Below are 27132 nucleotides of genomic sequence, written 5' to 3' on the forward strand. Positions count from 1 at the left end.
CTAATGAGGGAGCGGCACCAGGATATCCACGTAGTTGATGGGGAAGAAGCCCGACTGGCCGTTGATCATGCCCTCGTACCAGTTGTCGTCGATCTGGTTGGTCAGGGTGATGATGTCGCCCTCTTTGAAGCCCAGCTCGCCTTCGTTCTCTGGTTCAAAGTCGTAGAGTGCTCGGCAACAGGGCTGGTCCATCGGAGCTGTGAGGGGACAGGAGCAGAAAGCATGAGGAAGGTTTAGTCCAAACTGTAAAGTTCTGCGACCTTTTCGTAGGTTTTGTCTGAAAACACAGTAAGTGCATGATGATCAATAAGCGCTGACATTAAACAAAGACTCCTCAGTGCTGGATCAGACTACAAGAGATGTGTCAGGTGATCACGAGACCTGGCAGACTACACGCTGGACCCTGACCAACCAGAGCTTGCCGTCTTTCACGACTCGTACATAGTTGATTGGAAAGGTTGCACCGCTAAGATCATTCCTCTTTTGTTTCATCGTGTTCACAGTTGAGCGAGGACGAGCGCTCCTATTGGTCAATGTGTCATAGAAGCTGTCAAACAAAACTGGGACAGGTTCGTCTTTTTGTGGGGACCTCATGAGGTGTCCCAGACGCTGCCATGTTTGACCTCCACTACAACACGAGATAGAACAAGCAACTGCTGTGTCTGACGCTCATTTTTGCCGCTGGCGGTCCGCGTCCGCTGGGTCAGGACATCACTGTAGTCTGATCCAGACAGAAGGCTGTTTGGCATTTGCTCAACAGCCCAGAGGACATGTCTCCACCTGGTGATCTTCCGGGTGATTTGGCTGAGTGTATCCCTCCGTTGTGGCTCTCGCTGGGCGGCAGCAGCTCCAGGGTCATCCTGGGTTTCGGAGCGTACTCCTTCCTCGGTTTACTGGACACTTCTTTTATCCTGGACAAAGTTAAAAAAAGGTTTCACATCAGTCCGTCAGCTGGTTTATTTTTATCTCAGGTGGGCAGATAGATCAATACCTGTCCTCCATCTTGCTGGAGAGCTGTTGGAGGATTTCGGCAGAGCGGCTGTGGTACTCCAACTGAGCTTGAACCAACGCTGCCAGCTGGCTCACCTGCTCTATCTGCAACACACACACACACACACACACACACACACACACGTTTTTTCCACTGCCATGCTGGGCCTGAGCCTGGCTTGCCTTTTCTTTTGTCATTGCAGTTCTGAACACACTGGGATCCTGTCAAAAACTGCATGTGTAACTACGGCAACAGAAGAGCCATGTCAACATCAGCAGCACACATGGTGAATATTTGATCGTGTTCGTGTCTTCGTATCTCAGCACCTTGACGTTATATTTCTGTCGTGACGTAAATGTTGTTTTGAAATTCTGTTTCTGCAGTTTCACTCGGGCCATAATGATTCTTTTTTGTAAATTTCCACTTTCGTCCTTCGTTGGGGGGCCGAGATACTGTCAACACCTGCAAACTAGATTAATTCAACTCATTCGAATAATTATCAGGGTCATTATTTTAAAGCAGACCAGAGCTGCATCGATTGATTGATTTGAGAAAATCAACTGTCAACAATTTTGATAATCGAGTAATCGTTTAAAGGATAACTTTCGTTTTTTTACAACCTGGACCTTATTTCTAGCATTAAATACGACCATTTACTCACCCAGACAACTTTGGTGGCATTTGGAGTCGTTTTGAAGATGCAGATAATGCAGCCTCTATAAACGCATAATCTGCTGAAACTCGTTCATATTCCAATATTTTGTTATGATATGATGTTATGATGCTGGTGCTATTCCCCTCTGAGCCGGCGGTCGGCTAGTTTAGCTGTAGTTTGGCACAGCTATGTTCGTTATTGCGTATTCGTAGCCGACTGCCACAGAGTCAGCCGTGTTGTGGCTGGCTGCTCACAGCGCCCGGCGTTCGGTAATGACATCATCCACGTCAGAGGTAGTTGCCTAGAGACGCTGGATGTTGATAACATGCCACCACGGGCTCAGAGGGGAATAGCACCAGCATATCAGAACAAAATATTGGAATATGAACGAGTTTCTGCAGATTATGCGTTATTTAGAGGCTGCGCATGGATGCCCCGAGTACTCGCATTATACGGATATACGCGCCGCTCCTCTGGGGCTAATTTCTTCAAAACGACTCCAAATGCCACCAAAGTTGTCTGGGTGAGTAAATGGTTGTATTTAATGCAACAAATAAGGTCCAGGTTGTAAAAAACGAAAGTTAACCTTTAAGTCATTTTTCAAACTAAAACCTCAAACAGTTGATGACTCCGTCTTACATAAAATCAAATGTAATATTGGTGTTTTTTGACTGTTGGTCGGACAAACAAGACGTTTGATGAACCAGGCTCAGAGAGTCGTTTTCTGATGTCCTACAGAAACTATTATTCGATTAATGTGGATGACAGTTGGCAGACGATGAAGACGTGAAACCGGACTGTGCTTACGTCGCTCTCCAGCAGGTTGAACATGCTCTGCTCTGCGATCTCTTTGCTCTCGTCGAACTTCTCCAGCGCCTGTTTGATTTCATCCTCCTGGACTTTCCCCTGACGCTTCTTCTTGTAATCGAAGTCCAGACGGCGGCCCTCCATCTTCTTCAGGTGGTGCTGCGGTGGAGGGAAAAAGGCGTGAGCTCCTACACTGTTTCTGCAACCTGCAACTATTTGCTATCGGTCGAAGCAGAAGCAGGTGTCTTAATCACCTGTATCTCTTTGAGGTCTTTGTCGTGGAGGTTCTGCAGCGGGTCGATGAAGTTCTGTTTGACCTCCATGTCCAGAGCGTCCTTCACCTCGCCGAGCTCCTTCATCGCCTCGCTGGCATCGATCAGCGCCAAACCTGGAATGAAGGGGCGAAGGGAAAACAGGCAGAGAGAAAGAATAGAGACGAGACAGTGAGAGAGGTTTTCTGAAACAGGAAGCACTAACAGATCAGGGTCAGGTGGACTCAAACTGTACTGAACCTCGACATCCTCTGTCCTTTTCTAGTGGTTTTGTTGTTCACTGCTGCTTTCTGGTCTCACGGAGAGCACAGAACAAATGTGTGAAACACAGCTTTAGTTCAGAGTGCCATTACTGTGTGTAAAACAGGGTCCAAAAACACACTCACCTCAATATATAATTACAGGATTCACGAGTTCTGATGAGTTCTGTGTTTGTTTACTTTGTGCCTGAACACTGTTGCAGACGTGTGTGAGTAAAAATAATCTATTCTGTTTTCACCAAATCATCTATAAACCATCAAACCTTTTGGACAAACAATCAAAACTGAGCCTGAATACAAGTAAAAGCATTGTGGCAATGATATTTAACCTTTGTCTTCATGACTGTGGAGGTCATGTGGAGGCAGGCTAGCTGTCTTAGCTGAAGGCTACATGGCTATCTTAAATATTGAGGGCTAGCAGGCTAACAAGCTAACTGAGATTACCTTTGTAATTTCTGCAGCTGTTAGCAAGACAGTTAAAAAGAAGAGAGAGAGAATCGTTTTAAAATTAAATACATTTATTGATCACTTTGACCTAAAGTTACTTTGTGACTTTCAAGGTACATTTGGTTTTCATCCAATCAGTAAGCTGACAATCCTGCTTGGTGCACCACAAACAGAAGGCGTGTTTTCACAATCTGTCGTTGGATCAAGTTTGGATGAATTCAGAGATCATGTTTTTTAAAACCACAGTGATTAAATATTTTGAACCAGCTCTGATCCCCCCATGGACACAGCAGCCAAGGCTAGCTACAACTCCTCGAAGCTAACATTAGCATGTGTGCATTCCCACTTACCGAAGCTGGACTCCTCGCCTAACTCCCGCCCAAACTTCAACATGGCGTCGCCCAAGACGGTCTCAGCCTGCGGGTAACCGGGTCCCTTTTCCTGCCCGCGGATCTTTGACATGGTGTTGATCATACTGAGCCTGGCTCTGGATGCTGCGGGGCGGCAAAAGGTTAGATTACCAGCGACTGACATTGTTTACGGCTGCACACCGTGGCGGTTAAACTGTGTGTTTCATACCTGGATTAGGCTGTAGGTATTCTGTAGTTTTGGTCATGATGTCCAACACTGCTCTGCTGGTGATGTCCACTTTCTGCAGAGAAAAACGCATCATGAGAGAACAGCAACGCAAACCTACTGAATGACGATTCAATCCAGATATAATGTTTGGTAGGAAAATAGGAAGCTACAGCCTGCTGGTTATCTTAGTTTAGCATAAAAACTGGAAACAGAGGAAATCTTATCTTATCTTATCTTACATCTTATTTCTTTATCTTGCTTGTTTGTTTTGTTTTATTGGGTTTGATGTGCTGGACTATTTCTTCACTATTACAGTCTTCATGCTAGGCTAGGCTAACCAGCTCCCGGCTGTAGCCTTATATGTAACAGACAAACATGAGAGTACTTTCAATCTGAACATCTACGTAACTCTGTCAGAACATTCAGCTAGCCTTAGCTCTGCTATCACCTCAGAAACCTCAACACTTTCTGCTTCACAGTAAAAGCCTCAATCGGTTCTCTTCATGGGCTTTTACTGTGATAAATAAAACAAATATTCATTACTAAATCTTGATTTCAAATATCTATAGTGATCAAACAAACCACTGACTCATCAGATTCTCATTCAAATGATGTTAAATCCTGATTGGTGCACAGTGTGTGACATCACCACTTCCCAACTGAGCCCCACCCACTCCAAACCAGAGGGGGGACTTCAGAGAAAACAAACAAACAAAAAATCTATAATCTGTCATGTGAAATAATAAAACTGTTGAACTCAATTGTTCAAAGTAAAGAATGAATGAAATGAAAAACATCTTCGAAAACAGAAACATCGGGTCGGGAGTATTTATGTTTGTGGATATCACGGATATTTACCTTTTCCATTTCTTTGAACTCATCATCCAGCTTGGTTCCTTCTGCACCTCCAACCTTCTCACTGACTTTCTGTGACGGCAAACACAAAGAAACACAGAGAGAGTTAGTGTTTTCTGTCCTGAAATACTGTAAAGTGTTAAACTTGGGCTGCTTTCACCGCCGTAACGGAGAGAAAACTGTGACGACGGATGAAAGCGAGAGCGGAGCAAAGCAGCGAGATGTTGAAGGGCGAGAGAAGAAAAGCAAACAAGAGACACGAGAAACAGAGCGAGACACTGAAGGGAGTTCTGAGCTTCACAGCCGACAAAATGAATAATCACACCTGAAAACGACGAGCTTTCATTTCTCAGCTTTACTGTTCGAGTCAGTTACACTTGCTTCTCGGGCTCTGAGGGCATCATCCAACAATACAAATGTCTTCATCGAGGTTTTTATTGTGATCTGTGAGTCCACAGAGACTCGATCCGGGTCCACAGAGACTCGATCCGGGTCCACGTTCAGTGTTCATGTTCACACTCATCGGACGTCTCAGTGGAACATGACTTTGATTTGGGTCAGTTTTTTCATTGCTGCTTAGGATTTCATATCCTGTTGGCTGGTTTAATCTACAGCAATGCATCATGTTCTATAAGATCATCATATGTTTGTCCTGTGAGAACCTCGTATCTCCGAAAAACAGCCTGTCTTCAGCTTTGTGACGATGCATTTTCATCTGATCCAAGAGGCTTTTTAAACAGTTTATTTAGCTAAAGGAGGAGAAGAATAATTAAATAATTAAAATACTAATTACACATAATTAAAAATGTGGAGATACGTGGTTTTCACTGGTCTGTAAGGGCATGAAAAACTATAACTAGTAACTAAAGCTGTCGGAGTAAAAAGTAAATTTTCTGAGTTTTTGTTTTCATTATAAAAATGTCAGAGGACAAAAAATGGCAATGATTAATCCAGAAAATAATCAGCAAATTATTTGATTAATTAATAATTTTCTAACATTTTATAAAGCAAACAATACATTTCTTGATGTCTCATTTTCCTTTAAATCACATGACTCCCATCAAATCTCTGAAACCAAAAGATTTCCAGTTAACTGTCAGATGAAACTGAAGAAAAGCAGCGAACCGTCACGTCTGAGGAGCTGGAACCAGAGAGAGGTCAGCATTTATCTGAAAGAATGAATCAACGATTAAAAAGAGGTGAATCACCTGACGTTAACCAATCGGCTAATCAATTCAGCCATGTGAGAAAGCTTTTCAGCATGAAAACAGTCTGCAGAGTCAAAGAGGAGTCTAGATCTTCTGTAGACCATCAGTGAGTAACTAGTTACATGTATCAGCACATTAAATGAACTTAAACTAAATGTAACTGTAATCTGTTACAGTTACTGAGAAACAATATGTAATGAAATCACAGTTACTGATCAAAACGTTACATCTGAATAAATTCTCTCCTGTAAAAAGCTCAAATGTAGAATTTAACACTCACTGTGCTGCTTTGACTCTTTTGGTCTCGTTTTGATGAAGTAATTAGTTACAACAGGCATGACATTTTTAACAGGGTAACTAGTAATCTGTATCCTATTACATTCCAAAGGCAACCTTCCCGACACTGGTAATGATTAGTGAGACCACAACGAGTCACGGTGCAGCAGAGAAATGAATCTAAATATCACAACATGTGACGGCGTTCAGACGTCTCAACCTTCAAGACTTCGTGATAACAGGAAGTGCCGCAGAGTGACACCTCTCGCCTTCTAATCGCCTCGGGCTGAAGAGGAGGAGGAGGAGGAGGAGAGTGGGGAGGAGGAGGAGAGTGGGATTTTCCACAATCGTGACTCACATCATCCACCCACGCATCGCTGGGCTACACACACACGCACACACACACACACTCATGCAGTATATACTCATACATAAATGCATTCAGCCAGGCTACATAAAGGACCAACAGAACAGAGGACAAACTCACTAACGTTGATGCTTCAGTAATCTGATAATCTCAGATACTTTTGATATTTTAAGTACTTTGATGATAATACTACATTACTTGTACATAAGTTGGATGCTGAGTGCAGGACTTTTACTTACTTTTACTTCACCACTGCACACATGGAGGCTCATTATGTACAACACTAATGCAGTTTGTTGACTAAGCAACTAACACTGAGTGCGTGTGTGTGTGTGTGTGTGTGTGTGTGTGCTTCTGGTGTGTGATGCAGATGTCACACATCTTCTTCATCAAACTAACAAACCATGCAAACATAAAGGTAAACATGTACGTGTTAATGTAACTGCCTACACACCTGAGCACCTGTGTGTGTGACAGAGGACATGCTTTGATCAGAGCAGATGGATGAGTGTGTGTGTGTGTGTGTGTGTGTGTGTGTGTGTAAAAACAGAGGTGTATTATTAAATGCAAAAACAATACAAAACCATAGCAGGAAGAAAGTGAGAAGGACAGACAGATGAGGAGGAAGATGCAGTTGCCATGGGGACGGGAATCTGACTGGGTCCGCTCATGTTTCCAACAACCAACACACGCACGCACGCACACACACACACACAAAGAAAGTAGTCTGTGAGGAACACTGAGTCTGGTTGCAGAGAGGTGTACTGACACAGTTACATAACTCCGTCTCTCAGCAGAGACTTCAGTAACTTCTACTGTATTTGACATTAATTTAGTTTTGTGCGACCGGATTTGAACGAGCAGGAGCAGTTCTGACGTTTGTTACGCTTCAGATGACGACTGATTCACAAAGATGCTGCAGAAGTAAACTTGCATCACTGTACCAAGCCTGTTTTAAATGCTCTTTAGTTCATACAGTCACAAACAGACGAGAGATAAAACAAGAAGACTGAGAGTCTCCAGCCATGCCAGCAGCTCTGAGGCTGCACAACAGTGATTTCGGCTAACTGCTAACTAGTTAGCATTCTGATTTTCTGATGCTGTGCTTTGAAGTGATTTAATAGTGAACACTTACAATTAAAACGTGGCTTCTGTCAAGATCTTAGTCTGCAGCCGTGCTAGCAGTTCTGTGAGGCTGTTTGAGCTACATGCTACATGCTCACAGTTATAAATGCTAACATGCAGATGTTAAGCAGATGCAATATAATGCTAACCATGTCCACTGTTGTTGTTTTTTTTTAACCATATATTTGTTCTGAAGTCATGAAGAGCTGCTTTCTTTCTGCAGACACGTGTCGGTTTCCCTCACCCTGCTGCACTTCTTTTAAAATGTTCTATTTGACTTGATTTTCTGCATTCTACGTAATCTATTTTAACTATATTTTGCTATTTTATTTTGTGGTTTTATGCATTGTCTTTATTTTTATTGACTTTATTGCATCATTATCAGGTGGGTTTTATTCTCCATCCTATTTTACATTCATTTTTTTACGTTTTTATGTCCATTCTGTCTGTTTTATGTAAAACTCATTTGCTACATGTGATTTCTTTCTCGTAAAGCACTTTCAGCTGCAACTCCAGTATGAAAGGTGCGATTGAAATAAAGTTTATTTTTATTATTATTACATGGGATGGAGATCAGAATCTAACAAACTGCGTCTCGTGTCTGTGTGTTCAGTTGTGACTCTGAGAAAGACAACATGTACGATTTTTGACTCAAGCTGCACAATTCACCCTTCACCTCACGCCTCTTCCTCCGCCACCCCCTTTCTACTCTCCGGCGCCCCGTGACGAGACCATATATACATAAACATATCAGTAGAGGACAGTACTGAGCACGGCCTGCGGAGGGCACTGTGCACAGGCACTACTGTGCCTGCAAAGCCACAGGAAAGTTAAGAGCTTCGTCTGGGTGAGATTAATCACAGAAAGAACTCAAAATGGACCCATGGGGGCTGGCAGTGTAAGTTGTTCACACCCACCAACCCACGAAACACACACACACACACACACACACACACACACACACACACACACACACACACACACACTCACAGAAAGTAGAACTAACCACCTTTTAGACCACTGATGCATTAACAGCCCCCATCTGTTCTACATCTCTCTCCTCCTCCACAGTTGCCTGTTATCAGTTTCTCTCTTTTGTTTTTGCGCCTCCCACTTTGTCAGCTATATTTTCTCCGTCCTCCTCCGTCTCCTCGTCTCCTGCTCGCGCGTCCTCAATCCGTCTTTCTTTGCCTTCATCTCCCCATCTCACGCCGTCCCTCTTTCTCCGTCTGCTTCTTCCTCTTTAATATCATTTTATATTCAGGCTTTTTCGTGCTGAGTCACGCCAAGTGGAGTTTTATAGAAAAATAAGATTCATCACAAAAAATTACAAGCGTCCGACAGCGACGAGATCAAAGGTCAGAGGTCGCGGCGCCCTGACAGCGGATATCCCTCCACTGCAGCTGACACTAATCTTGTGTGGAGGAGAATTAGCCAATCAGGGGGAGAAATAAGAACCGGGGAGGAGAGCTTGGCAGCCGGAGCCGGTTCATCTATCAGTCTGAACGGCTGCCAAACCACTCAGACGCCATCTTGGACTGTAGATGGATAAAAGGCTGGATTGATGGCCAGCTTATCCAAAATGTAAAAAAAAACATGCTCAACCCAATTCTATCATTCCATCAATATTTAGAAACCTCTGATGACTTTTGAAAACAGTTTTATTGGCAGAAAAATGGTTCTTAATTACCCAGAAATCACCATTAAGTGATTAAATTTCCTGCATTTTAAGTTTTAAGCCGGTGGTTCATAGTTTGCACTGCAGTGACACACTTTAGTCTTAATCCTTCAGCCTCTAATGAAACAACTGGACAGGAGGAGGTAAAAACTGACCCACAGATCATCAACGCTGAATTCTGTGTTTGACTGGTCTGACTGGCTGAGAGCAGCATGATCAGAGTCAGGGAGGCAGGTGAAGATGTTGCTTTCAGTTTCATCACTGTCTGATGTGAATCAAGACACAAGCAGGGAGAATCTACAGGTGATGCTGCAGGTGATCATGTGACAGCTTCACTGAAAATGATAACATCAGTCGGAATCTCTAATAACCACCTGATCTGTGCTCTGAGCCGGGTTTCTACACACGGTCCAGTTACTGTAACAGCAATGAGGATGGTTACATCATCAGACGCAGATGATTGGTCGGTGCTTTCACAGACAGAGAAGCAGGAACCCAAACATCCAGCTTTATTTATCTGAGGAATCACAGCTCGTCCACTCACGAGCTACTCGTCAGAGAGAAAATATGGGACGAAGACGCAGAGAGAGAGTTTTAGTCCAGCAGTAAACCAGCATGAAAGACGGAGAAACTCAGTTTGAAGAGATATAAGTGCCTACAGAGACCAAGAGACAGACAGGAAAGAGAGACAGACAGGTGGAAAAAGAGGTCAGAGTGAGAGAAAACAGCAGGAACAGGAAAGGTTATTTCTCATATTTCCACCTGTATTAACACATAATCTGTATCTACAAACATCATCTGCATGGTGGTGATATGACTTGTGGCTGTTGTTGTCTTGATTTTGACCACATTATGATTCAAACTCAGTTCTGGTGTAACAGACACCTTTATTTCAACATTTTCAGTTATTCAGCATTTTGAGCCTCAGTGAAAATAAACGGCCGAATCGTCTGAACTGCTGATCCTTTTTCCTTTTTGTTAAATGTTAATTTACATCTGAACCCCGGGCTTATTTTCCATTATTGCTCATTATGGCACAGTTTCACAACGTCTGCCGTGTTGCTGTGTGAGCTCGGCTAATTTCGCTCGCTTGCTGGGCGGATGTTTTCAGCTACTTTTGCGCAACTTTTATAAGTATTTACAGCAAATATCCCCTGTTCATCCTGCAGACGTGGAACAGTATCATCGATTTGATTAATTTAAAGGATAACTTTCGTTTTTTACAACCTGGACCTTATTTGTAGCATTGTAGGATATGCTGCTGCTATTCCCCTCTGAGCCGGCGGTCGGCTAGTTTAGCTGTAGTTTGGCACAGCTATGGTTCGTTATTGCGTATTCGTAGCCGACCGCCGCAGTGTCAGCCGTGTTGTGGCTGGCTGCTCACAGCGCCCGGCGTTCGGTAATGACATCATCCACGTCAGAGGTAGTTGTCAAGAGACGCCGGATGTTGATAGCATGCCACCACGGGCTCAGAGGGGAATAGCACCAGCATATCATAACTAAATATTGGAATATGAACGAGTTTCGCCGCAGATTATGTGTGTATAGAGGCTGCGCATGGATGCCCCGAGTACTCGCATTATACGGATATACGCGCCGCTCCTCTGGGGCTAATTTCTTCAAAACGACTCCAAATGCCACCAAAGTTGTCTGGGTGAGTAAATGGTCGTATTTAATGCTACAAATAAGGTCCAGGTTGTAAAAAACGAAAGTTATCCTTTAAGTCTGGTAAAAACTTTCCTTTTAGCTCCAGTTTGGTCTCCACCAGCTTGTGAGCTTCTTTCTTTTTATCCAACTCGTAATCAATTCATCAAAGTAATTGATTAGATGAATTGATTACCAAGTTGGCTGTGAGTTGCAGCGTTTGTCGGATTGAAGGGATGCATTCGCTTTGTTTTCTGGGGGGCTGCTCGTCCTCTGGTGGGAGTCTCCTGTCTGAGCTACTTTTAAAAGCTTTGAAAGCTGCACTGACTCATCCTCCTCCTATAAACCCAAAGCACAGACAGAAAAAGAGAAAGCATGAGACTACGAGTAAAAAGATGCCAGAAAAACACCAGAAGCATCAGCCATCCTGTTTAAAAGAGCAATGCTTGGCGAGAGGGAGTTTGTTTTTGATCTGGGGCCCAGATCGATTCTAATTAGATGTCTGTTTAAGATTCAAGGACATGAGGACGCTCGGGGAGGCTGAGATTACATACCTGAGGTTGTTTCTGCCATTCATCTCTCAAAATCTGATCCTAAAACCTCTTTGAGTTGTGATCAGAATCTAAGGCCGCCTTTCAGCGGATGACTGGGACAAACAGGCCGACGTGATGGATGTGAGAGTGAGTCCGAGCCAGACGGGACAGCAAAGATGGAGGACGAGGAGAAGACAGAGATCAGAAGAGGAAGAACATGACAGAGACGATGAGACAAAGGTAGAAGTGAGGGGTGGGAAACTGAAGTGTGACAGCAGAGGTAACATAACGAACGGAATTGTGGTCGGAGGACGCATGATGAGAGAAAATTAAAAACGAGATGACAGATGGAGGAAAGGCTGGGCCAACGGGGAGAGGAGCATAAGAAGAGAGTCGAGAGGTGAGGGAAAGCCAAGAAAAGTGGACGTGGAAAAATGAGAAGAGAACAACAGGCGTGGAGGCTGAGCGCGAAGCCGCCTGGCTGCAAACGGCTTCACGTGTTGCATTCAAATTCCTGCAGCTCTCAGAGCGCTGCGGACGCATTTAAACTGTCGGGAGGCGACGGTTGGGTTCCTGCAGGAAGATTCCTGCACTGCAGCTGCTCAGAGTCAACGCCAACACCTCAACATGAGGAGCACTCATGAATTATTTATTCTAAACACAAGATACTTGTGCTCAAAAAGAGGATTCATTCTCAGTGAAGAACCTTGGAGCTCTAATCTGCCTCTATACCTGCCAAAGAGCAGTGATTCCTAACACGTCTCTGGGGGTCATCAGGTGGAAACCTCCCTTCAACAGTGTTTCACCTACTTAGTCCCACTACACCTCCAGGAGGCTAGGCGGTGAACTCCGGCGTCCCAGAGTCACCCCCCCTAGTGCCAGTTCACACTGTTCCTACACAATCCAAACAGCACTGCCACGTTCACCTGACCCAGAGACGCTCCAGGTAGTGGCCAGTACCGATGCTACCATTTAGCAAATGCTAATGCTAATGCTAACCGCTAAGAAGAACAGAAGAAGACAATACAGTTCTGATGCAACCATTTAGCTTATGCCAATGCTAATGCTAAATGCTAACCGCTAACTGCTAAGAAGAACAGAAGAAGACAATACAGTTATTAATTACAACAACAGCAGGAGAAGAAGATTCAGAGACACATCTCACACTTTCACCTTCATCTTCATGATTCCTAACAGCACAATCTGATTTTTATCAATCTCAAATACGAGATGTGAACTCTTCCCCTGCAGTATTATACTGTATAAACACTGTATATATATATTTATACATCAGGGAAATGGATGCAACTATGAATTCAACTCCTGTGAAATGTCCAAGATCCAAGATGGCAGCTGCTGCTGATTCAAACAAACATCTCTCCTTTGAACTAAAACCTTTTTTCTTCTACATTTATTTTTCACCTTTTCCATTCAGAAACACCATCAAACCACCTGGATCATCTCAAGACGAGTGCTTCAACAGAATCTGCATCGTGAACAAAGACAACCCGGAGAACACATGCCTGGATCCGCTGTGTTACAGAGGCAGCTGATGCACTCACTTCTACCAAAGACGGACTTTCTCTTGACTCCAGAAGTGCACTCATTGAAGTGCTGCCCTGCACCAAAGCCTGGACCCCCGTCAGGAGCGAACAGACACTCCAACTAAAGAAAACAATCACTGTCAATCCTGACTCCACTCTGCAGCCATCACTGAGACCCTCCCCCCACAAACACTGACTGGAAGCTGCAAAACTAATGTTTGCCAAACTGTTCCGACGTTCAGAGAGATTAAAATAAATGACATCTGTATCCGAAAGCCACTGATCACGGAAATGAGTGGCCTTTTCATTCGCCTTCAGCCGTCGAGATGCTCCTCTGGGAGTCGCGCAAGTGCACGATCAATTCCTGATCAATAGCTAGTCGATAGGCAAAGCGGCAGGAGATCCAGAGATTTGTAGCTGCTGGTTGTTCTGTGAGTCGATACTAGCAGACAGCGGAGAAGAAAAACCTCTTTTATTCGGTTTCGTGTCTTTCGTCGATTCATATCCGTGGAGCTCCATCTGTGTCGCTGTGGAGGCTGAAGATGCTGCGTGGAGCGCTCTGCTGATGAGCCCCCCCCCCGTCACTTACTCACACACTGCTATAATCCCCGTAAACAAACGTTACATGAAGGATGAGCTCGTAGCTCATGTAGCACATCGTCCATAAACCCTGTTTCCACCTGTCGCCATGTGGATGCTGCTTAAAAAAACATCAAACAACCATCAGTCATCTCACTTTTTTCAGGCATTTGGAAGTTTTAAGTGCCTGCAAAGCCAAAAGTACATAAAACAGGAAATGACAAGACAAACCTCACGGCGGTGTGACATGTAACTGAAATATCTTTGAGAAAAAAAGCAGAACAGTCATGGTTCCCAGAGGATGACGCCGAGTGGACTGCAACTGTGTGGACTACACCTGCTACACATTAGCATGTTAGCACAGTCAGTGAGAGAACATCTGTTTTAGAGCCTGTTTTAGAGTCTTAGAGACTGTTTGTACTGCCTCCATCAGGAACATCCGCACCACCACCAACAGACTGAGGGACAGCTTCTTCCCCAGAGCTGCCTGAGCTATCACCCCCAGCAGCCCCTCACTGCAGTGAGAGACTGTGAGGACTGTGAACCACTGCACACTGCACTTTACACCTCCACCTCCACCTCCTGTGTACTTAACATTTAAGTACACACGCACTTAACTAAATTATATCCATTTTAGTATATTGGTACATTTCATTGGCATATTTTATTGTTTATTGTTTAGTATATTTTCATTTCTGGTATATTTTTAACTGCATTTAAGAATATTTTTACTGCATGTTGGTTTATTTTATTCTACTATATTAATTTGATTTTATTATCTTTTTTATTATCTTGTTTCTAATATGGGGGTTGCAATGCAAATTTCATTGACATGTCATGCTCAATGACAATAAAGAAATCTTGAATCTTGAATACAGATTTTCAGATTCTTTGACTTGTTGACTTCTGGCCCTTGTTTGTTTCTTATTTCCTGTATCTTATTGTATTCATATATTTCTGTATTTAATCATGTGCTGCGCTCATTCTGTTTCCTCTCTACTATTTTGTCATGTATTGTTTTTTTTATCTATTTTATTGGTCTTATTATTAATTTCTCTTGTGCTTTTATTAACAGCTGTGAGCATGTCGGCATGAGCATTAGCATTTAGCTTGAAGCATTGCCTTTGCCAAAATAGCTTCAAAGAGCCCATGTACGGCTATACGCTCTGTCAAAATAAAATGCCCTTTAATGTCAGGGTTTGTTAAGAGCATCATCATCATGATCATCATCATCAGCTGCTCGTGATGCTGCAGCGTTTCCAGGTCTCTGCAGCATCACTGGTGAGTAAAATGCTCTAACGAAGAGGAATGAGGCCAAATTTACACAAACTCAGCACAGGTGTTAAAACCTGGAGTGAATGCATTGTGATCCTGTTAACAGGCTTCAGTAGCTTCTAGTCATGCTGTGTGTGAGTGAGATGGTATGACGATGAGTTACATAACAGGGGTCACTCGCTACTACTGTAACACACAGTCACACACACACACACACACACACACACACACACACACACACACACACACAAAAAAAAAAGGATGTCACGTTACAAGCAGGGACTCAGTGGTGGGAGGAAGTGTGAGAAAGAAGACGAAGAGTTAGAGAGTGATAAAGCAAAATGAGACAGAGAACGGAGAAATTCAGACGAGGAGAAGGCAAAGATCGACACGACTGAATCAAAATCTAATCAGACAGAGACAGAGTGAGACATCAAAGCGTGCCAGACCTCAAACACGCTGGATCCATATCTCCATTCATTCGTATTCATAACATAAAGGGGACATAAAGTGTACTCCAGCTCCTTCAGCCTGCTCCATTCATCAGCTGCTGGAGTCACGACTCACAGGCTGCCAAATCACTGTGTGTGTGTGTGTGTGTGTGTGTGTGTGTGTGGTGTGTGATGGGGTTTAAGGAATATTCCTGTCAAGCTGATGAAGATAACTGATCAGCTGCTCTCTAATGAGCAACACAATCCTGTGGTTTTCTGAGCTAAACTGGAGCCGTGTGAGGAACTTCCACAGAGTGAGGGAAACCCACAAATCACTTCTTCAAGCAAAAATCTGCTCAGTTTTTCCTCTTTTATTTCTCTTTATCATAAAACAATGCAAGAGACAGTTCATAATGTTTGTTTTCTACAAGTGGAAGTGAGCACGAGTCCATCCTCCATCAGCATTTTTCACTAGCCACCAACCAAACCCCATTTCATTTTCTCTGTATTTAAAAAAACCCAAAGCAGAAAGAGAAAATTTTATTCATTCAAGCTTTATGTTCTGTCATTTAATATCTCTGCATCGTCATAAAACTCTCCTTTTCTGCACAGTAAACCTGGTCAAAAACACTAAATCCACTTTCATCTAAAGGAATACTTTTTCTTGCTTTGTTTGCAGAGTTACAGGAGAGGATTGATACCACTCTCGCATCTGTCCGCTAATATGAAGCTACAGGCAGCAGCCAGTTAGCTTAGCTTAGCATAAAGACTGTAAACAAGGGGAAACATATTGTTTACTATTTATGGTTGATTCACGCTGTTGTATAGTGTACATATTTTTACATATTTATACATCATCTGAGACAGCCTTATTTCCTTTTCTATTGTTATTACTGTTGGATGCCACTGACCCAGTTTCCCCTCAGGGATCAATAACATGTTCTGATTCTGATTCTGTTACAAAAAGTTCACAATCAACACATTAAATCTCATATGTTTTACGGGCAGTTCTGTGTAGTTATTTCTTGGATGAGAAGTGTAGCTGTTCCAAACATGCATGTTCATATTTGATATACTGCGACTGTATCATACCTGTAAATCCACCTCACCTACATTCTCTTACATAATGTACCTTTAAATGTCTGTTTGATATTAGTCAAACTAAAATAAAAACATCATTCACAATGTTTCACCGTGTAAAACAAGAAACTTTAAATATTTAATCCAATATAAAAGACTTGGCTGAGATTTTTTCTGACTCATGCACGTCATAAGACGACGCCATTCAGGATGTGAGAGTGTGTTGTGCTGAAGCCCTGCAGGGCCGCCACCATTGTGGCTCTTTAGAGAGCCACTCAGGATTGATGAGGTAATAAAAATGCCCAGCAAAGAGACACATACTGTTACAGAAGGCAGCTGTAATACAGACAATTACTGTGAACTAGCTTTTTGGAGTTGGAGAGCGTAGCGCAGGGGGAGAAGGTGGGAAAGTGAGGGAGGGGATGTGAAAACGGGAGAGAGGAAAGCAAAACAAAGAGAGACTAATGGTGGTGCGTTAGTATGCAGCTCAGCATGTGTCTTCGTCCGCTGTGTCTTCATAACAATGCAAACACAAATATGAAGAGGAGGGACAGAGGAAGAAAAGACGAAGACAAAAAGAAAGACTGAAAAATGAATCCGTGTGATTTTACGTCTTCTGCTGCCAATCGATTTTCTTGTTCCAGAAGATGAATAGTCTACAACCACTGCAACCAGTTAGCTCCCAGGATGGACACACACACACACACACACACACACACACGCACACACACGCTTCGACCTCTCCGTTATCTTTAGAGACGACCAGGCCATCGCTGTCAGCATCGATGCGTCAACGTGTCATTTTAGCTGCCAAACAGTGCTTTTATTTTGAAGGATGAGCAGGGGGTCGGAGCACTGGGAGGAAAATCATTAGCATGCAGAGGTAGCTGCCAGATGTAGATCAAAGCTGACCTGAAACTAACTAAAAGCTACCACAAATAACACAGATACTGCTGCATAACATTTTCAGACTTATTTCCATCAACATCTCAGTTTTTGACTCTGGTGTTTCCCTGAAAACTCTCGCGGTGGCTGCAGTCGACTGTAAATCTGAAGACGTGTCTAGAAACGAACAAACACCACTGAATGTTCAGCAGTGAAAGTGTTTTAACTCTAATGCTGATTTGATTATCGATACGATTGTTTTTATTCCGTACAACCGTAGCTCAATGCTAATTAGCGATACTAGCTACGGTGTAACTCATTAATCACCAGCCTACATCCCATGTGGAAAAACAAAGAATTATTCTGCATATGTTGGAATGTTTGCAGCTGGCTAGCTAGCTAGCGTAATTTGCTAAAGGCTGATATGACTAACGTGTACTTGAAATGTGGCTTGGATGGGATAAAAGCTTTTAAATTCACTTCCCTAATTTTAAACAGATTGAATTTTAAAAGGGCTACAAACAACTTTGTTCATGATCAATTTATTGATTAATTAATCAATCTTCAAAATCAGTCCAATTATTATTTTGTGGAATCATTAAATTTACTGCTTCATTGACGAATGATTTCATAAATGTGAGTTTTCTGCTGTGCCAGTTGTGCCAACATGAGGTACGTCTTACGTTTGTATCGTCATTCATGTACCAGCAATTAACTTTAGTCTTGACCACAACATCTCCCAGATTCCTAATTCTGAGGTACCACTGTTAATAATGTCATGGTCCTGATTCTGGCTCCCCAACATCCAACATGTTTGGCTCCCCCCCTGACGTTTAAACCATCCAATGAGAGAGATTCAGCTCTGCCCCAGTGAGCACAACCACAATCTTCCAGCTGTCATTGATTTTAGGAGGATGGGAGTTCCCTCAGCGCCCGATGGCTGCCGACAGAAACGGACAGCGAGAGGGTCAGAGGTCAAAGGTCAGCAGAGGCAATAAATCTGATAAATACACCTGAAACCAGAGGCAGAGGACACAGGGAGGCCTCTCACGTGCAGCGCCCTCAAGGTTGATCAATTATTGAGTGAGCCAACCAGAGCACAGCGTGCGTGTGTGTGTGTCTCTGCATCACGCCTGCTTTCTCTTCGCACGTGTGTGGGTTGCCACGACAACACCGTCTCCTGAACTGGAGAGAGGTGTGTTTGATCAGGAAGCAGCAGAGCAGACTGATTCAGGTCCTCTCCTTCTTCTTCATTTCACATTTTTCTGCACGTTTCCTGTCGCAGATGATAAACTGAGTTTAATTTGAGAGACACAAGTTGTATTTGTCAGGTTTGTTTTTTATTCCCTCCTCTCATCCCTCTATCCCTCTGCTTACATCATCTCCCCTTTCTTTCTCTATTCTGTCTTCTTCCATCATACCGTTTCAGTGATCCTCAATGCTAAGCTAATGCTAATGAGTTCAGTTGATAGGACAATACTTCGACTATGTTCAAAAGCAACTTGTTACCTGTTAACATAATTTAGCAGTAAGATAATTTAATTATTTTTGAAGGCATGGTCTAAAAAAAGTGAATGTGGACCTAAAAAGTGTGATATTTAATGTTTACTACAGTCATTCTGCCGCTCTCCGCTACGAGCCAAGAAGAGTCCCACCTCGTTGTCCTGCTGTGGCCTCGTTATTTTCTTTTCTTTCTTATCTTTAAATAAAAATCTAAATGTTTCTCAGTTTTCCCTGAAGGATTGAAAATGGGAATGAAAACTGAACATTTTCCAGGTGTGAACATGTGTCAAAGTTAGAAATTCCAGTATCATGAGAACTCAGTCATACTCATAATTACACCACGTGAATATGAATATATTAAAGATGATTATGATAACGTGATGAACCTCAGCCTTCATGTCCACATGGATGCGGTCAATGCCAAAACACGATGCAATTTTCAAACAAGTAGTCCACAAACTGACTCAGTGATGTCAGTTACACAGTAATATCTATCTAAAGTATGCTAAGATTCGCTAACATAAGCTAATGGTAGCAGCAGAGCGAACAAGGCTGCAGCCAAAAACCGCCCGAGTGCGCTGAATTTAACACTATTGCTCGTGACCTGGACTGTAAGAGCTCGGACAGAAGACAAGCTCGCACCGACGGCTACTTAACGGAGCCTGCGGTGAGTCTGTTTTCAGCATTTTAACTCATAAAATGTGTTTTGGTCATGTGATCTATAGGTTACATGAATTACCAATGAGCTGCGAACATGAAAAATTGCGGTAATTGAGGTAAATAAAAGCCACTATGAGCCACAATTTATGATATTTCTGGTCTCAGTTTTTCTTCCCCCTTTCATTCTTTCTTCTTCCACCTCCTCAGTCTAAATTTTGTCTCTTTGTCTTTCGTCCTCTCTCTCTTCAGTCTCTCTTCCTGCCATGTTTATGTGCATCCCAGCTTGATTTCTCTGTTTCTCTCCACCTCTCTTCTTATCTCTCATGTTTTATTCAGCCAGGTGGACCGAGGTGTCCCATTTCCTGCCCCTGCTGGCAGCGGGGGCCATCTTGGTCTAGGGCACGGTGACTTAGCGGTTGGCTTCACGCTGCCACCACTTGCTCAGCTCTAGCTTTCATCACCCATCTGTTAAAACACGAGCACCACGAGTATAAAGACACACAAACACACACAAGCTGAGCGGTGTCCTAGATTCCAGTCTCAGTGGACAGGAAGTCTGCGTTTGTATCAAGTTTTAATGTCCCCACTGCGCGAATTCATGTTCAGCACCCGCATCCTCACATCTGATTGGCTGTGTCTTTACTGGCAGCTAATCAGCACACACCTGAGAGCATGTACCCAATTAAACCTGAGTGGACAGCAAGAGCGCTCACTCTCACCGACTTTCATCCACCAGAATTAAAACCATTCACAAAACGGAGCTAAAAAACTGATTCACCGACACGAGCGCTCGATAAAGCTACCAAAAGTTGAATTTAGATTGAAATAAATAATAATTTTAACTGAAATACTGAATAAATATGTAAGAATGTCTCCTTGTTTACGTTAAATTTGCTTTAAAGTGAGATTCAATATTTTAGGAGCATTTTGTGTTATATTTGTTGAAATTCTCTTTACGTCCAAACAACAAACAATAAATTAAACGATCTGACAAAATAATCTGAAATACACTAAAACGCTGCATAGAGCAGAGAGGAACTGCAGAGATAGAGGACTGAAGACTGGGCGGTGTGTTTTCTTAAGCACGGATTCTGTTTTGGATGTTAAACCTGGCAGATTCATTTTGTACATTATAGGGCTGCATACAACAAACTCAATTATCATTTATTATTGTCATTCTCATCTATTTTATTATCAGTTTTATTATTCATTATCATTTATTGTCTGTTTTAATGTTGTCAGGACCACCGAAACACTAGCATCAAATCACGACCACGGGCAAAAACTCCTGGAAACAGGAAGTGGGATCATTTTCTGTGTCATCTGTGCAACCTGGGGTCACAACCTGACTGTAGATCTGTTTTTAATAACTAACTTTAATAACTACTGTCCAGTATGCTCCTTATTGTCTTTTCCGTGTTCTGTGTTTGTAATGTGAGTGCAAAACGTTCAGGATTTGGAGGTATATGTAAATAATAGAAGCCTTGTTTCAGAGTTTCGGGCGAACAGATGGTGGAAGGCGAGTAAGTATGACTGAACGAGTCGTTCCTCGGCAGGCGGGAGGAGAGAAAACAAGCATTGAAAATACCACTGCAATTAGACGAAAGCGAGTTTTTCCACCATGAGCTCATTGTTCTATCGAAATTACACCAACGTGAGTCTTAATTTCATGATGATTCACCCGTCAAAAGGTTGTGACTTCCTTTCAGTGTTATTTTTCAAACCGAATTACATTTTTTTAACCTGAAATTGCTTTGTGACGCTAGAAGATGTGTTGTGGCAGCACTGCATATGATCATCTGTAATCATCCATCACCTCTGCTACGCAACATCCACCCTGTTGCCCCCGGTAACAGGGCTGTTTGGTCTGTGGTGGAGTGTGCTGCACTCTGCTTGGCATGAATAAAGCATGTTGATGAACTAGATCACAACGGCTGCATGGTTAATCAACACCAGAGGGACGACAGATCCGGTTCAGATGCACAGACACTGTAGGTATAAAACATATATTTATAGATTCCTTCTCTCCCGGTTTCCAGAGTTACCGGTTCCTGACGTCTCGTGCCGCCTGACGCCCCCTCTCTTTCCGCTAACGTCTGCTGTTGAATCACAGATCTATTTCGGGCCTGGCTTCCCGCCTGCTCGACATCACACCGCTGACACCTCAGAGAGACGCCACCTCTTCACATCAAACATGTGATTCCATTTTTCTATTTTGGTTTCTTCTGCTCCTGTGTGACACAAGTCTGTTTTTAGTACGTTATTAAGAAAGACGTAACACAGAATCCGGATTTGTAACCTAATCAATAGCTTAGCATAATAGATTGGCATGTGTTCCATATAGGATTCATAGCAATCTCACTTTCTGATCGATCTCTGGATCTTCATCCATCAGCGAGCCACACTGCAGCACCGGCTGACGTTCCTTCACATGAAAACTAACGGCATTCCCATCAGCCTCGGCTGTACTTTGTGTTTGGCGCGTATTAGCAAATGTTTTGCTAGCATTGCCGCTGTTAGCATTTAGCTCAAAGCAGAACAGCTAGCATGGCTGCACACTCTTAAGTTTTGCATAAAAAACAAAATAAAATGAGTGAAAATAAATAAAAATGTTTAAATTCATTTATTAGCTTAATTTGTTTTGTTGTTTTTATATTCATTATTTGTTTTGGATTTTATACATATGTATATGCATGACGGGTGTAGAGTGACAGAACTTCGATTTGCAGGTGGTGTTGTCATGACAACAAGCATGCCATTCACCTGATGTGGAACTTTTATATGTTCAACGATGGGAAATCTCGCTTCAGTTTCGTGAAAACTCACAATCAGCTGCGATGACTTCTGTTATTCTGCGCTTGGCTTTCCGACACGCTGATGCCTGCGGTGTCACGAGGTTGATCCCTGAATGAGGGGAATAATTAGACAGCTGCACAGATTCGGAGCACAGTGGCCCGAGCGACCTAATGTCTCTCCTGGATGAATTACGTTCCAGGAGAAATAATAAACGTCTAATTGCTTTAGCAGGTTACAGAGAAGAGGAGTACTCAGATGGTTTAGTAAGTCAAAGTACTAATAAAACACTGAGTGTGAAGGTATAATCAGGAAAATGCATTTAAAAGTTTAAAAGCAGTAAGAGCAGCTGTCTGGACCTTCAGGACGCTCTCTGCTGCTGCTGCTTCTTCTTTTTATTTCCTGTTCTGTTCTGTTCTGCTGCAGTGACCCAGTTTCCCCCTCAGGGATCAATAAACATCATCTCCTCTCTTTATCAGCGTCGCTTCACCAGACAAACGCAACAAATGTCCAGGAATTTCTCCTTTTGACAGTCTGGATGAAAGACAGAGACGAAGGAAGCGTCCCTCCTCTCGGTGTTGATGTCGGTCCTGTTTGTTTTCCACGGTTTAATGGCATCACTTTGAAAGTGTGGCATAAATAACATTTCAACAACAACACTGCCGAACCACAGAGCGGGGGGGGGACTGGACGTCAGGGAGGGAGAACTGCTGTCGTGTTTAACTCAACTCATGAAGCATTTCAGCTGTAAAGCTGCTTCTGATGGAGCTCAGAATAAAGCAGTAAAAAAAAAAATGTTAGCTGGAAATCTTGAGAAAGTTTTGGATTACTGATGCTCGTCTGAATCCTGAATGTTTCACCAACTACCAAAACAATAATTAACTGCTGAGCACACCTTTCAGCCGCAGCCCGACTGATGGTGGAAATCTGCAAATATTTGATCAAAAAACTTAATGACTGAGTGAAACTTAATGACTGAGTGAAACTTAATGACTGAGTGGCAACTTGTGACGGTTACATAAGCCTCATGCCACTGATGCAATTCGATTGATAACAAAATAAAATAAATTCCTTTAAATAAACTTGACTCATTATCTAAATACTCGTTTTATTTGACGTGACAAATGAGACAAACGGGACATCTGTCTATTCTCCTTCCTCTCTGATGATCTCCAGTCTCTCTTGATGTCAATGAGACTGTGATTAAATAACGGTTGTGTCAGTGGGCCTTCAGTTCGGGCTTTTCTTTTTGAACTAACTGCATTCTTTTCTGTCTCATACGTGTTTTTGAGGATCAATACTCAGACTGAATCACTGAATTAATCACATCTCTGTGTAAAAAGGTGAAGAAGAAAGAGACAGATCTCTGCTCACAATGGAAAATACCCAAATCGGCCACATTGTCCAGTCATGTGATTATATTTCAATCCTCCATAACACTTAAATCACTTTGGAATTCAAATGAGGTCATTTTTATACGTTTTATGCTAATTTAATACAAAGTGTTGAATACTGCACACTGCATTCAAATAACTAACTTTTCCAGGCGCGTTGCCTGTGTGCGTGTGAGATTGAGCTGAAAGCAATGATAAAATTCAGAAAAATAAAACATGCAGTTTGGTGGGAAAGAAGCCACTTTAAGATTTAGATTGGACCACGTGGAGGTTTGATGGAACAGGCTGCTGTCTGATTACTCACTCACATATCTCTGCAACTAGAGTTAAAGCAGCTTTAGTTTTAAGATGCCATTAATTCTGACTTCCTGACACTGTTTTATGTTGTTTGTCTTTAGTAAAGAGAGCGTTTTAATCTCAATGTGGCAAAGTCCAGCATATAAATTACAAGGAAACATCTGTAAGGATGAGATGATCTGATGTTGTTTAACATTAATGGCTCTTACTGATTTCTAATTGAACAAGAAAGGAGAAGGAGGACGACTGAAGCCGCAGCAGGAATTCGGCTTTTTGTGACTGATGTTACATGAAAAGAAATTGGAGATTTGAAAGCCTGCGAAACAGTGAAAAATGTCTCCAGCTGCATTTGAACGCATCATTAGCGTCCAACTTTATCGACCTCCATCCGCAGAGACGTGACATTTTATTTTCCATAAACTCAGGGCAGCTTCTGTAAATGGTTGTTTTTTGTGCTTTCATGTGAGGTTTTCATTTTCTAGTTGTTTCTGTTGGTCTGCTTCTTGACTTCTTTGTCTCTGTGGAGGTTTTGTGACCAAAACATGTCAAAACCCTGCAGTGTCTCATGTCATCATCCGTTAAAAACTACTAACTATTACCCTTCCCATTAGCCTCAGGTGCGCTTTGTCTTCAGTGCTAATTAGCATATATTAGCGCACTAACACACTTAGCACATATAAGTAAGTATAACTTTGGCCACGTGCAGACTGCCAGCTCAGATCTGGTGTTTGATCCAGATTGCATGGATCTCCATGCCTCATGCCTCCAAGCTTGAAAGTCGCATCGCTAACGTACGTAGTTTCGCTGTTACCGCAGCAACCCCTGCAGACAGGTCGGTGATGTCTGGACACAGAAATCTGATCACTTGCAGAAAACAGTGTCAGACCTGCTAGCATCGCTGTAGACTCTGTAGGCAAAACTGACTGTATTACAGCACACAGCAGTGACATTATGAGAGGAGGAGGAGGAGGAGGAAGAGGAGGAGGAGGTGTTTGGGTGGAGTGACTGGACTGTCTTTCTGTCTGTCACATGACATCTCACATTCACACGCGACATCAGCAAACAACCGACAGCGAAGAGGCTAAAAAGTCAAAAGGATTCCTCGCAAGTCTCTCCTTCACGTCGGGAAAGAGTCTGTTAACACTCCTCTTCATCGCGACTGTTACTGAACAGAACAACAACTGCGGAGGTCATCAGGTGGGATGTAACTTCACACCTGCATTTACTATGAAAATGGAAGAACGATGGAAGGATGCAAGGAGGCTGAAAGGAGAGGATGGAGGGATGCGTGCAGGAGAAATGGAAAATAGAGGGATGAAGAGTGATCTGTGAAAGATGATGAAGAGGTGACTTCACACATATAAAGATGGAGGGGTGGAAACATAATGGAGGGATGTGCAACATGCTTAGAGAGAGGACAGATGAATGGCTACAGGGTAAAAAGAAAAATGGGGGATGGGAAAATGATAGAGGATGATAAGAGGGATGATCATAGAGAAAAGGGAGTTGGAGGGATGAGAAATAAAAAAGGATACCTCTGAGGGACAGGACCTGTTGTAACACGATGATGGAGGGACAGAAAGGCCATTAGAGAGTTTTAAAAGGGGATGGAGGGATGTTCAGAGTGATAAAAAAAGGATGGAAGGTATAATTCCAGGAGACTGGCATACAACAATGATAGAGGGACGTAAGTGAAAATGAGGGAGGATGGAGGAGAAGGAGAAGATCATAGAGGGAGATGGAGGGATGGAGGAGTGTTGGACAGATGGATGACAGAGGGATGACTACAGAGGGAGAGGAAAGAAAAAGACTGATTGCATGATGGATGGATAAGACAAACAAAAGATGGAGGGATGATTAGAGGCATCATAAAAGGAAATGAAGGGATGGAAGTGTGTTTAGAAGGATGATAGTGGAAGGTGGAGAGGTGGATGATGGGAGGATGACTACAGCGGGGGAGGGATGAAGAACAGGTTACAAGAATGATGGATGGAGGAACAGAGAGACGGAGGGCTGTAGAGGAGAAGGAGGGATGATGGAGGGGGGCTCTGACAGATGTAAAGATGGACCGATGTAAAGGAGGATGGAGGGAATTCCCTGTTGCGTGCAGCAACAGCCAATCAGCTCTGCAGGCGCACGCGCACACACGCGCACATTTTCAACTAATATTCTGTTACGTAACATCCCTTCGCGTGCGCGCCTGTTTGAGAGGGGGGTATACCCTGCTTGCACAAATGCACGCGAGGAAACAGCCTGTCCATCCTCACTGGGGGGGGGCTTCATCTTCATTCCAGCTAAAATCCCTTTTTTTTTTACCCTAAACATGAATATTTGTCAACAATTTGAATGTGAACGTGCTCGTTTAAATACGGGAACACAAAGGGGACAAAAAGGAGAATTTAATGCTATTTTTTTTCATGATTTCGAGCTTTTTTTTTATCGTTAATGTATCGTTAGCTTCGTGTCAGTGTTACGGCTGAAACGTGGAGGAAACTGAAGGTTAGCGAGCTAACGGACATCAGACACCGGCTGGACGGGCTCTGCTTACCTGGGTGGCTTTATGGAACTGCTTCTTCAAGCCCGCGACAGACATCACTTCGGCGGCGGAGAAAAACACAACAGGGAAAATAAGACTGTAGAAAATGTATGAAAAACAGAAGCGCGAGACCGAGAAAAATGGCGGTAAATCCTCCGGTTGACGGCCGCCAGACGTCGATTTCTCCCCCGTTTATTTTGGTCAAATTTGTGGTGGAATCGGAAGGGGGTGATTGCCAGACCAAACCCAGATGGATCTATTTTCAGTCTGAGAGAGAGAGAGAGAGTGTGTGTGTGTGTGTGTGAGAGAGAGTGAGAGACGAAGATCGTCTCGTGATAGGATGGATCACCCACGTGATTAAAAACGTCCAGTGTCTGCAGGAAGAGTGGGAGTGGAGAGAGTAGCTCAGTAGTTTACTCATTTACTGTATTTAAGTACCGTTTCGAGGTATTTTTTTT

General features: G+C 43.0%; 1 protein-coding gene across 1 annotated transcript; it reads right to left on the minus strand.

Moving 5' to 3' along the window:
* Window positions 1-26816, minus strand: LOC121626203 (endophilin-A1-like). The gene is made up of 9 exons (XM_041964539.1): window positions 26687-26816; window positions 4870-4938; window positions 4012-4084; window positions 3783-3926; window positions 2708-2841; window positions 2454-2612; window positions 992-1095; window positions 781-911; window positions 1-197 (listed from the first exon to the last, which is right to left on the minus strand). The coding sequence occupies exons 1-9, from the start codon at window positions 26729-26731 to the stop codon at window positions 1-3; spliced, it is 1056 nt and encodes a 351-aa protein (XP_041820473.1). The 5' UTR covers window positions 26732-26816.
* Between the last annotated feature and the right edge of the window lie 316 nt (window positions 26817-27132).

The sequence above is a fragment of the Chelmon rostratus genome, chromosome 23, assembly GCF_017976325.1.
Source record: "Chelmon rostratus isolate fCheRos1 chromosome 23, fCheRos1.pri, whole genome shotgun sequence".
NCBI classification, from domain to species: Eukaryota; Metazoa; Chordata; class Actinopteri; order Chaetodontiformes; family Chaetodontidae; genus Chelmon; species Chelmon rostratus.

What these genes read in the sequence shown, in the direction of transcription:
- LOC121626203 (XM_041964539.1), bottom strand. Translation starts at nt 26,731, where the DNA reads ATGTCTGTCGCGGGCTTGAAGAAGCAGTTCCATAAAGCCACCCAG. An exon ending in AGTTCAAAGAAATGGAAAAG is followed by an intron (nt 4,085 to 4,869) that starts GTAAATATCCGT and finishes TTTTCTCTGCAG; the next exon opens with AAAGTGGACATCACCAGCAG. An exon ending in TCAACCTGCTGGAGAGCGAC is followed by an intron (nt 1,096 to 2,453) that starts GTAAGCACAGTC and finishes TGTGTGTTGCAG; the next exon opens with ATAGAGCAGGTGAGCCAGCT.